The sequence below is a fragment of the Trachemys scripta genome, chromosome 6, assembly GCF_013100865.1.
Source record: "Trachemys scripta elegans isolate TJP31775 chromosome 6, CAS_Tse_1.0, whole genome shotgun sequence".
Taxonomy (NCBI): domain Eukaryota; kingdom Metazoa; phylum Chordata; order Testudines; family Emydidae; genus Trachemys; species Trachemys scripta.
This window is the reverse complement of record NC_048303.1, coordinates 101,797,707-101,810,790: the sequence shown is the minus strand read 5'-3', so window position 1 is coordinate 101,810,790 and position 13,084 is coordinate 101,797,707. Positions and strand designations below refer to the sequence as shown.

Here is a 13,084-nt window from a genome sequence, read left to right as displayed (position 1 = left end):
AGATAATGTAAAGTAATAAGGGGAGTTGTGGGTGGGTTCTCTGAGGTGGGAAGGTCAGAACAGCTTGGACTTGGAAAGCTGGGCTTTTGGTTCAGCAACCAAAGCACATACACCAACAAAATCAGTTCTGGGTGTTCTAAAACACTGCTTTGGGTGAAGGGTAGTGTGATGATATCACAGCTGTTGAAATGCTTGCTGTTAGTCATGAGCAGCTATAGAGGAGCCATATCTGGCAATGTCATGAAGATAGGCAAGCACTTCATATTGCCAGCTGGAATACATGTAATAATTTTCTTGAAGGGAAAAAATACATGTAATAATTTTCTTGAAGGGAAAAACTCAATTTAAAAGGGCATTTATTTGTAACAAGAGACCTTCATAAGACTGGGCTTAGCAATAGGGATCTGTAGGTATCGCTGTGACTCATACAAATTAGAAAAGCAGCCGGAATCAATCAAATTAGACGTCAATGCTACTGCCATTCACTGGAGCTATTTTTTCTGGGATTATGGATGTATTAACTGTTCAGAGATCAATGCAAATCTGAATTCCTGATTGGGTCACACCAGATTCAAATCCTGAATTGGATTTCTTATTGTTGACTACTTGAAGACATTGACTCCTTGGATATTGGGGTAAATTACCTTCTGATGTAACTCCACTAAAGGATAGGAGAGTTACGCAGCAGAGCGTTTGACCTTCTTGTTCCATTTGAGGCTGATCACAAACAGGTTGAAGTAAAAGTTTCCGATGCTGCTGAATGCAAGTAGCGTCACTATGTCATGTCATCTGGGAGCTAAAGTTTTCCTGTGACTTGACTTGGAGCTTTGTTATAATATGTCTGTTGAACTGACGATATGTCAAGTGAGGATGTAGGTAAAATGATTAAGGAGAGTGACCTTTGCACTATTGCACTATTATCTGCTAATGGTGGGATGGGAATATGATATTTATGGTATTAATAAGAATTTGCAGCCTCCCTTGCACCTTTCATAAAGAGCTGAGCCAGAATACAGCTAACTTTTCAGAGAAGTTAGGGTGAAGAAACTTAGGCCTTGTTCACACTACGGGAGTAAGTCGACCTAAGTTACACAATAATCCTTACGCTTATCATGCCGGTGGAGTACTGGCATCAACGGGAGAACGATCTGCAGTCGATTTAGTAGTCCTTGATTATGTCAACTAAATCGACCCCCAGTGGATCGATCGCCGCAGCATTGATCCCTAGTAAGTGTAGACATGCCCTTATAGTTAGGTGGTAATAACCATTAGTTCCCATTAATGTACATTGTAGAAACATTTACATCCCTTTTCACTAATTATAAGGCTGCCTACCCATTTCTGTAAATGAACTCATGCCTGGCCATGTTAAAAATGGAAAAAATCCTGGAAATAAGCTGATGGCTGGAGACTAAAACAATGAGGTACAGCAGAAACATCTGAGAGAGAGAGAGAGAGCTTCAATTAAATAAAATCAAACGGGGCTGAGTTCTTTGTTTTGTTGTTTTTAAACTGCAAGTAACTAACTTGGTGCAAACAACTGGAATTAAACTCACACTAGAAATTTTTGTTTTCAGTGCTACATAGGACAATGAATAAATAAAATAAACAACACGGGCAGGGTTGATCATTATGGTTGCCATGCCATAGCTAACCTTTGAACCCAACCTAATGCTTCCCCCCGCCATAAAAAAAGCTTTTATTTTCCTTGGGTGTGAGAGTTACTCCTGGAGGTCTCCTTGAGAGGTCACTGTACGGGGACTTGGTGTCACTGTAGTGTTATTACTGAGCTCCTGCTCTTTATCATATTCCATTATAGACCTGGATTTAACTTGACAGCACTAAATGTTTTCTCTGAAATTGATTCAACTGTTTAGTATCACATCCACCCACCCACATGCAAAAAGTCCGCAAGTGTCAGCAATCACGGATAGTTTTCTGAAAAACATAAATTCTATGACTCCCGTCACAGCTGTGACAAAAATGCAGCTTTAGCTATGACTCATCCATTGAAACTCTGTTTTGTATCATGGTTATTTTATTTGTTCCCTCCTTTTTGGTACTTCCTTTTTCTTTTTAGTGGACAAAACTCCACAGTATGGAATGCTCAAGTCTATACATGATAGCTAAGCAACTGCCTCCTAATAAGCCATCACCTTTTTGGTAAAAAAATTACAAACTTCCAAAATCAAAAGTCTTCCCACTATCCTTTGCTGACATGCCCTCTGAAATGTTATCTGTGCTAACATGAAGAGAGAGAAGGGACATATCTTTTCTTCTGGATTGGTGGGAACTTGGGTCATGTGAACATATGTAGGTCATATGTGTTGCAATTAGATTGACTAATGCACATAACTGCTTCCTTACGAAATCCCAGTGGACTCAATATCTGTACCTTAAGGTCAATGGAGCTTCACATGGGCTTGACCTGATTGCTGGCCACATGGATGTAATCCGAAGAAAGTCAATTCCTCACCCACCCTAACCATGTCCTGCAAAAGGGAGATATCAATTCTTCTCTCCTGGCCAATCTACACATTGGTGGGGAGCAAAGGCTGAATTTATTACTTGATGAAAGGAAAGTTCTAGGTAAAATTATAGTACTGACCAAAGGAAACTTGCCAGTCAAATGAATACTAATAAGAGAGAGAGATGCCATATTCATCTGCCCTATATATATGAAAGACAGAGAGAGTGAGAGAGAAGACTACCAAGTGTATCTTGGGATCAATAGGTTATGTGTGTGACAGAATGTGTGGGTGTAAGGAAATGAGAATACGTTTAGCAGAGAATGAGTGAGAATACGTGAGTGAGTTAACATATGGAGAACAACTGAAGACCAGTGACGGCAGGGAATAGGACTTAACATCATCCTACTGAAGTGAGACCAGAAGGCAGGGCTGACTGTGGAGGGAATCCTTACTGTCTATCATGGGGCAATGTAAATTCATTTTAAGAATCCTGGGAAGGGAAATGACACCTAACAACTGAAGTTTCTGTCCACTTGGTTAAGGACACTAATCAAACTTTCCAAGTTTTAGGGAAAATAAAAGAAAATAGAATAGAATAAAAGAAAATCACAGACTACATCCTCCTCCTTTGTTGTGTGTTTTAAAATAGATCCTGAGTGATGAATTGGCTGGAATCTGACTACATACATAGCCTAATGACCTAGTGCTGACTTAAAAAACAATTGTTTAGACACAAAGTCAATGACTGGTAGTAGCAACATTAATTTAAGACACCCAACCCAAGCTTTGGGCAGAATTCCTCACTTAGTTTTTACTCAGGCAACCTCTGATTTAAGTCAATAGGAACTTGCCTGAGTAAGATCTGAGTAAATAATACAAGTTAGCGGCAAACTGCATTAAAGATGCATTGGGGTGCTGAGTGTGTGTCAGGTGCTTGGTTGAACTGGCTATTATGAGCTTCCTTTACAGGACTCCTGAACCACCCTTTACTACTTGCATAAACAGAGGATCCAGATCAACAGCCTCCAGCCCCTTTGCAGTTTCCATGAGTAAGACACACTAGACCGGTTGGCTGCTCCCTGAAGCTGTAGGAATACGAGGGATGAGGAGCATTATACCCAGAGTGGAAGAGGAGCTGGCTGCTTGGCTGTCTCCTCTCCTCACTACAAGACTTTGCAGGCTGGGTATGACGTACTGATTGGGAGCTGTGGTTCACTAAACTTTTTCAAACCTTAGATTCTTTTCCATTGAGTACTGGGAGATGATGGTTCAGTGTGATTCTTATTTTATCTGAACTAATTTGCTTTTCTCTTGATGCCACTCAGATGGAGATATATCCCCTCTCTGAAACAGGATTGGGTGTTCCCCTCTTATAGGAAAAAGACCAGAATCCATGGAAAACTCTACATTAGCTTTGTTGATCCCTGGCCAGATACATAGACGGACCCTCTTTCTCCCCTGATGCCACAGCAAAGTAATGCCTGAGAGAAGTTATTATGCTTCCTTTGCCACTCAGCCCTTCAATGGGTCTCAGACAGTGAGGGAAAGTTAATTTTGTTCTGATCATTATTCATGAATCTCTTTAGTACATGTTTTTTTGGGCCACATCAGAGGGAGAATATTGTTTGGAAGATGCCTCTTTTCTGACTCCTTCCCCATAATCCTCGCCATGCCCCCTTTGCCCACATCACAAGTGGATTGTATATAGATTATGCAGACAAGCTGGTGGCAGTTCTGGTGAGTGTCTGTCTGGTCTGGCTGCCATTTGCCTTCATGCAGCTGCTTGCTCCTTTTCCCCTGGATTGCTGGGATTTGGTTCTCTCCTGCCCCCCTATTGCAGAGATGAAGATAAGAGCCTAGCCTATGTTTCTAATTTAAACTCTGCTAGTTGTAGGTGTTTGGGATTTCAGAACTGTGCTGTGGAAGTGGGTGCATGCTCTGCAGTCTATGAGCTTATACCTAAACATTCAGCCACAGTCTCAAACTGCTCGTTCTTCACAAAGTTTTTGTTTTGTTTTTAACAGTAAATTCTGCCATGTGTGTTGCTCAACAGAGTCACAGCACAGCCCATAATGGTCCCTCATTGTTTCAGAGCATCCTGTCATGTTCTTTTTAAAATATAAAACAAAACCTTGTCCCAGTTTTCCACAGAAATCTTGTGACTTTACACATAATTCCTTTAACTCTGTTAATGTTGGGCCATCTCCCAGTTGAAGGAAGTTCCCATATTCTGAATGAGAAGATCCTGCTGAGTCAGCTACTTCCTGTACAAACAACAGAAGCAGACATGTTAGGTATTGTCTGACAGACAGGCAAATCTTCCAATGCTTTTAATTTTTATCCAGATTTTAATTTTTATCACATTAGGGTTTTCACATTTTCCCTGTCAGTTCCAGTCTTCCTAGGTGACTAAAATCCTTTCCTTCAATGAAGAAGATGACCAAATTCTGTTAGAAGTGAATTGGTGCAATGCTACGCTTCAGAAAAGGCCTATACATGTTATAGAGAACAAGAACCTTCCTGTAGTGTTTTAAACCAACCTAGAGAATTCCAGAACTGGGATGAAATTATTCCATTCTACGGGACTTCACCAGATGGATATTGACCAAAAGGGAGTTATACCAGCAATAAGGCTTGGTCCACTGAGTGACACTAAGTGGTTCCATTGAGGAGCAGAATATTATGAACTCCCATTGACCATAGTGGAAATTGAGAGCACTCTGAACTTTGCAGGATTGGACCCTAACTCAGAGCTGAATATGGTCCAGAGAGTCTGAGAGTGAGGGAGAACTTGATGAAATGTAGTGTGACCAAAAGACAGATTGTAAAAAAGAAGTTTGACATTTTGGTGTGTGGGGGTGTGTGTGTGTGCGAGAGAGAGAAAAACAGAGAAGGGCAAACTAAGCAATACTACCCCATGATTACTAGGATTATAATTTGGCTGCTATAGCAGCAGCCTGCATGGCATTCTTCATCAACTGTCACATCTCATCTCATTCACTTTTGCAAAGGATCTTTGTGTCACTGCTTTCATGAAGAGATTAGGCAACTCTCAAAGAATTTCCTTGGCTGCTACCTGATATGCCATTATTCGCCTCTTATCATTTTAGCAAAGCAGTTACGCTGCTGTCAGAGGTAATGGAGACTGTGCCACTAAGAAAATTGGCTGTAATTTATTTATCAATTGTTTCTACATACCACAAAAGAGACCATCTACTTTACGGCTGGGTCTAAGGTATTTGAGAGCCCCTGAAGTTCATGGTTTTCCGGTATTCTAAGTTCTACTTATGGCTTTTCCTGTATATGACACACAACACCACCCCTGTGGTCTTGAAGGCCGATTTCTTCTTTACTTTCTTTAGTCACAAATCATTCTGAGGCATCCCTTAAGTGCATTTGTATTGTTAAGTGCACCGGCCTGATTTGGTGTTAATTCAATTTGAGTGCCCTTAATATCTTGTGGGGGTGATGCAATGCATGGAAACTGTACCTTGTAAAAACAGGTTCCAGGTCTGCCTGAGCGCAAAGCACCTTTCCCATAGCAATTTACCAAAGTTGCTGATAAAATTTTCATAAGGAAACCTTTTTAGTCTGACCCTATTGTGTTATTCTACCATTAAGACTCGGGGAATTGAGACTGTCTTCTGGTGACAGTTTATCGCATTCTCCATTATTGCTGCATGCACACAACCTACTGATGGGTCACAGCTTAAACCCCCTCTCCTTAAACCATGGAAACAGCTTGCAGGGCCGGAACCTGGGAGCTGTCTGCTGCCAGTTTCTCTGTGTGTGTGTCAATCTAAATGAACTGCACTCTTGGTAAACCAATCCCCTCTAACCTTTGAATGATGGGAGATTGTGGGACATTTGAGTGCATTTGGGGCCAAGGGGAATGGATAGAAAGAGAGAGGAAAGGGGAGAGAAGCCAACGGAAAGAAAGCTACAGCTGTAGAAAATGCAGAAAGAACCTAGGGCAGCATTTTGATTAAAAGAAAAACTATTTAACCAAAATTGAAGGTGAAAAGAAAACAATCACTTTTATCCCCAGCACCTTTATTTAGAATAAGCAAACACTAATTTCTACTTGTTATATGCTGGGGGCCAAATTCTGCTTTGAATTAGGTCATTGTAATCCTGAACAATTCCAATCTTTTAGGTGCAATTCCTTCAGATGTTAGCTGAGAACAGAACTTAGACCTACATATCTGAGCTCACTCTAACCAGAGAACAAGACCAAGGAGAACAAAGACCTACACAGATGTTAGACACTGGTCGATTGTCTTCTCCTTCCTTCCCCTCCCGACCCCCAATGCCCACTGACCTAAAGTTTCTAGTAATGCTGTAGTATTTGCCAAAGAAGTTGGATTTAAATACACAGCTATCACTGAAGTGTGGTTTGTGTGTCTGGTACTGCGTACTGTGATGTCTATATCTGTCAGTTACTTATTTAAAACCCAGTAAAATAAGTTTTTATAAAAATCCTATTGAATGATTGAATGTTTGCACATTCCCTCCAGATTTCAGGCCAGAATTTTGGAACAACTGAAGACGGGACCACTACCTCCAAAAATAATCCCAAGTTTTATATCGAGTCCAGTGCAGGCTGTAACATGACTTTAACAACTTAAGTGCTATGTGACTATTCTTACAATACAGGCCCAGTGTATGAATGTGGCGGGGTGACGACTCACTGGCGTGGTGTCGCCTGCTGGTTGTCCAGGGAATTAGTTCTTTTCCAGCTCTGGAGCGCCCTCTGCCGGCTGATGTCTCGCCTGCCGCTGGCCCCCGTGTCCCTCCTGGACCCCGGTGCCCTTTGCCCAGTGGTTCTGCCCACCTCAGCAACCCACAATCTGGGTCTCCCCACCCCCAACCCTCTATCCCCAGCCTTGCCTCAGTGGCTACTGCCAGTCACCATTTAACCCCCGATCACTGGGGCGGACGGCAGTCTGTAAACCACTCATCATCCACAAGGGGGGTTGGACCAGCTGCCTCTGCTTATATCTGAGCTGCCCCTCTGCAGCCCTAGTACCCTTTTGTGGGCCCTTAACTCAGCCTGGGGCTTTGCTGGGCTGGAGCTCCCTCTGCCCTTCCCCAGCACTGCTCCACCCTAGGTAACCTCCTCAGTTTCCCCGGCAGCCAGGCCCTCCTCTCTCTAGCTCCCTAGAGAGAGGGTCTGTCCTTCCTTCTGGCCCATTGCCCTCTTATAAGGGCCAGCTGGGCCCTGATTGCACTGGCTGCAGCTGTGGCTGTTTTCCAAATCAGCCCAGCTTTTCCCCAGCCACAGCCCTCTCCCAGGGCTCTTTTAAGCCCTTCCAGGCATGGCGGGGTGAACACCCCGCCACAAAGCACCTCAATATTGAGTCCCTGTGGGTTGATGATAAGGCAGTTCTGATGTCTCATAGCCCACCCTGGAAAATTTGCTCTACTCCAAATTGTCGGGGGAAGGGGAAGGACTCTCTTTCCCCACCCACATGACTCATCTTGCCAGTGTCTAGTGGGCATCCAAGGTTTGACTCTGCACCTACTGAAGTCTGTTGGAGTGTTGCCATTGACACCAGTGAGTGCAGGATCAGACTCCAGATGAAAAATGATCAGTTCAAGTCCAGCTGGGCCCAGATGAATAAATAAATCAGAGCCTCATGTGTGGAGTTAGTGTTTGTTGGTAGGGAGTGTGTGTGTTCTGGGGGCGATGTGCAATGCAAGTGTGTGTGACCAAGGCAAACTGATTAATTATTGGATAAAGCTGGAGGCAAACCAGGGGCAGATTCACCGGTCAAAGAACGGTGCTACAGTGGAATTTATAATATGTTAGTCTATCGGCCTCTTGATCTTTGAGAGTATTCAAGGAAGATGGAGATGAGGCAATTCTTTCTTCATGGTTTCAATAGGGAAAAGAAACAGCAAGCATTTACAGCCTTTTCCTCTCTGGTGCCCAGGGCAGTGTACATTGGAAATATACATCAGTGTCAGTCACTTTAGAAGAAGTTTGAAAGCTGATTTTAAAATACACAAACAAACAAAAAAGCCTCTTCAAATTACCAACTCACAAAGGGATGCCACTCGAGCTCTGGCCCAATACACCATCCAGCCTGCATCTAAGGGCTGAGAACAGCCTGCAAAGGCTGGGGGAGAATTTCTCTAGGGCAAGCATTGAATTGAGCTCCTGTGGACAGCTACCTACTGGCTCCCTGCAAGCCCTAGCCTTGGGAATGTTTGTGTGCTGGAGGTAGGAGGGCCCAGAGTGTTTGGAAATATGGAGATTCTGGGCTACTCCGGACTGTAGCAACACTGAGGGAGGCTGTCATAAAATAGAATAGCCCCTGGCTATTTTGTTTTATTTGAGGTCTGTTTTGGCCCTTGGAGCTGTCCAAAATCCCCTGGGTAAAAGCCACCTTTGAGCTCCCTCTTTGTGGACTCTGGCTGCTGTGCTGCTCCTTCCACCTCAGATTTTGGAGGGGAAGATGTCTGACCGGCTTATATCTTAAATTCTGGAAGCTTCCCCTTCCCTTCCCCCCAACCCACCTATACTTTTTAGAAAAAGGGAAAGGTACTAGAGGGAGCTCATCGGGATGTTCCAGATGAGTGGCTGCCCACTATGTTGCTTCAAACTCCAATGAGCTGAAGCGACTCGAAAGCAGGGGCGTGAAGGTAAAGCAGCTGGTGTGATGTCCCATTGCACTGACACATACAGCAGGTGGCCCTTGGAAGTGCATAGATAAATCCCATCACAGCACCACCAGCTGCATTCGGTGCTGTGAATGAGTGAATTATGGGGCCCTTCTTGACAGGCAGTTGGTGGAAAGGCATGGAGGAAGGATTATTCTTGTTACCTCCTGGGAAAGAAGAAACTGTACAATGTGTGTAATGGAGAAATCCTGGCAGGATGGACATGGCTCTTGCACTCCTAGGCTGTGGTGGGGAAGCAGAAGATTATAATTATTGCAACATATTTTGTATTCAGAAGGGTGAACGGGTGAGGGAGGTTACTTACAATGCACTTTAGAGGAGTATAAGTTGCACTGGTCATATAGAAATGCATTATATGCTATTCTTCAAGCAATAAATAGAGTAATTATGCGAGAGCTAGGATATCAAGTAGTAGACTATACTCCAGAGTCTTCAGTCTTTGTGTTCTCTCCCCCAAGAGCTAGCAAATGCTTAAGTCTATGATGCGAGACAGAAAAATTAAGCACAACCAGGGGGAGGGGAGCTGTCTAAAGGTCTTTGGTACCTGAATCTAGGGAGAAATGAATAGAAACTCTCTCCTCCTGCTCTATGACCAGGCTAGATTGTGTACATCAGCATCAGATCTCAAGTGTTTCAATGTGAATGTTGTCTGTGCAGCATTTTCTATAAACACTTTGAACCCCATCACATATCTTACACACCCAGCTCAATAAGCATCCACACGAAAAAAAAGTCACTACTGCTTGCTTTCTGGCCATGAGTTTAGCCCCATTAGGGGCTAGGGCCCACATTAACAGAAATGTTGGTGATTCCCTTGACTGTACTTGGGTTCTGCTGTAAAATGAACCCTGAGCCAAGCCTCTTCCCCATGGACTTAAGTGGACATGCATCTGATTGCTCAAAATGCTAGAATATCTGAATGGTTTATGGACCCTAAACATGCAGTACTTCCTCATGGAATCACACACAACCACAAAGGATAGTGTGTCACCTTCTGTGTGCAACATAATTAAAGTGTTTATGTATCATACATTTAAAACTATATATGGTGCTGGGTGGAGTTCCTGATCACTTCCGAACTTTTGTGGCAGCACAGTTTGTGGGCACTATAGGCTTCCTCCTATATCTCCACACATCCCCTATGAACCATCCATTGTGTGTGAGTTCTACCTTGAATCCCTGCCTGTGATTATTGGAAAGCTCAGGATCTTGCCAGCAAGAAAATTTACAGCTCAACAATTACATTGTTGAAACTCTGACAAATCCCCCCCAGTTTATGGCTTTGAAAATAAGGGATAAGTGTGAGCAACTGAATATATTACACACCGTATTGAGGCCTCGTGGGGGTTATATTATGGAATCTGTTTACTTTGACTGACATTTTTCATTTTTCTTTTCTTCCAGACATTATTACTGCAAATGATATCTGTGCTCAATATGGATTTGTTACTCAAAGAACAGCCCGGATATTTGGATAATCATTTTCTAAACAGGCTTTTTTTTATTATGATTTTTGGAAGCATTCCAGTAATAATGCAACAGGCAGGCAACGGATTCAGAAAAAGCAAACAGAACTTGTATTACATTAGTACATCACATTACAGCACATTAGATGCAGGTGGGATTTCCAAAACTTCTCTGCAATGCAAAACAGTGCTAAAAACTCCATGCTCAGACACAAAAGAGAGTTGACTTTTCCATCATTTTCTGCAAACAAAAGCCAAAAGCCCCAATGACGAAGATGGGACTGTCTGCTGAAGGTGGAATAAATGCCACTCAGAGGCTGAGTAACAATGGCTCTGCTGTGCTCACACTAGTGAACTGAACAAATCAGTACATACGGTATTACAAAATACAGCTATGGAGAGCAAAACAAGACCCAAAGACAGCCAATCAAAGAAGAACTCCCAATCAAAGAAGGACTCAAATTGGGCAATGGAAATGGCAGAATCTTTCTCTGTTATGTTTGAACAAGACACTGGAAATGGCAGTGAGAATTCGCCAGTTACTTCCGAAGTTCCCTTTTGAAAGCTCGCTGTGCAGAGTGGTGTAAATGAGTAAGCATCTGTCATGTACAGGCAAATTAATTAGAATCGAGGTATATTTCTGCTTCTTCTTTGTAGGGGAGAAAGAGGACGAGCAGCGTTACTCTACCATAGCATTAAATGCATGGCAAAAATTACATTAAACGTGTGTGTGTGTGTGTATATATGAATCTGTACATTGTTACTATTAATTATTTGTATTATGATAGCTCTTAGGAGACCTAGTCATGGGCCGGGATCCCGCCTTCTAAACTTTGTATTTATTAATGTTCTGGAATATCCCAAATACTCTCTTTCTCAATGTGGCCCTTTGCAGTTCTTTTTCCTCAGCACCTGGTGATAATACCTTTTCTGGAGAAAAATGGTGCTTATGATGTTGGCATGTCTTGCTTTGTGCTTGAAGATGTGGGTTTCAGTGCTTTGTAACAACATATAAAGGAAAGAGAGAATTCCACCAGCTCCTAGCTGAGCTGATTCAAGGAAGGCTGATTTGTTAGTTCTTGAAAGGTGTGAGGAACTATGAAGCAACAGCTCAAGTGACTGCAGAGCTTACGTTTTAATGGGTAGACTGTTTCTGATGCTAGGGCCAAATTTTCCTGGTTCTTTTGTGACAGCAGAAGGCCTAAAATGCAGTGGAATGGCAACAATTTTGCTGTGCAGGCAGGCCAGAAAGTGGAAACGCAGTGCAGGGAGACTCACTGACCCTTTGCACACTGGAGGGCTGAGCACTGTGGTGACTTTGTCTGAGGGAATACACAAGGGAGTTTAGGTTAGACTAAAGGTGGTAACTGCAGTCAGTGGGTCTATGATATAAGAGGATTCACTGGCCACACACTCCATGGGGCTGGGGACAGGAGGCTATGTAGTACTACAGCAATCCACAGCAAGTCTGTTCAAGTCCCCAGTGTCCTGCCTCCAGAATGAGGAAGGATTCCATACCCAGGGTATCCTGGCTTTGTGTGGATACCAGTTCTTCTCCTTTGCATGGAAATCTATGGAAATCAAATTAGGGCAGTGTCATTGCAAATATGATACACGGGAAAATCACATGGTTCGTTCCTCAGCATCTCCCATTACTTACATTTTAATGATGTAAAGGGTAACCAGCGGCTTAGGCAATGGGTTGCATGTTACAAATAAAAATAAATAATCATGAGAGACAAGGTGGATGAGTCATATCTTTTATTGGACCAACTTCTGTGGGTGAGAGAGACAAGCTTTCGAGCTACACAGAGCTCTTCTTCAGGTCTGGGAAAGGTATTCCCAGTGTCACAGCAAAACACAAGGTGGAACAGATTGTTTGACGTAAGTAGTTAGCACGTATTGTAAGGGACCATGCAAGGTAGAGTGGCCCATTAACATCTCTACAGTCATAGGACAAAATGAGGGGGATAGTGGTTTACAGCCATAAATCCAGTGTTTCTGTTCAGCCCATGATTTTTAGTGTCTAGCAGAGTAATGAATTTAAGCTCCCAGGCTCATCTATTGTGCAGGTGTCCTTTGAGCATGAGGACTGATAGGCCAGATATAGAGTGATTATTTTGTAAATAATACATGATCACTCATGTAAATAATACTCATGTAAATAAACACACAGGTAAATAATCATGTCACGCACACTACCACATTTTCCCCTTTATTAGAGACCATAAACCTTGGGAAAACAGAACAAGGGGTAAGTCACTCAGTGATCTTTTCATGCAGCTTCTTTAACATATTTTCAGCCACATGAGAATTTCCAAGGCTGGTCATGCATTCAGAGCTGTCCCTACTGGTGATCAGTGCATGAGAAGTCTAACTGACTCTCTGCTGAAGAATGAAAAGAAAAAGGCACTGAGTGGCTTCCTAGATTTGGTTTAAAGCTGGATCAAATTAAAACAA

The 13,084-nt window shown here is 42.9% G+C and overlaps 1 protein-coding gene across 3 annotated transcripts in view; it reads left to right on the top strand.

The window, feature by feature from the left end:
- Positions 1-12,310, top strand: part of CCDC171 (coiled-coil domain containing 171) — a 260,589-nt gene extending 248,279 nt beyond the window's left edge. For all 3 annotated transcript variants that reach the window (XM_034774120.1, XM_034774118.1, XM_034774119.1), the window contains one exon: positions 10,563-12,310. In XM_034774120.1, coding sequence (XP_034630011.1) covers positions 10,563-10,850 — 288 coding nt within the window. In that variant the 3' untranslated portion in view covers positions 10,851-12,310. The remainder of the gene's footprint in view (positions 1-10,562) is intronic.
- The last annotated feature ends 774 nt before the right edge of the window (positions 12,311-13,084 follow it).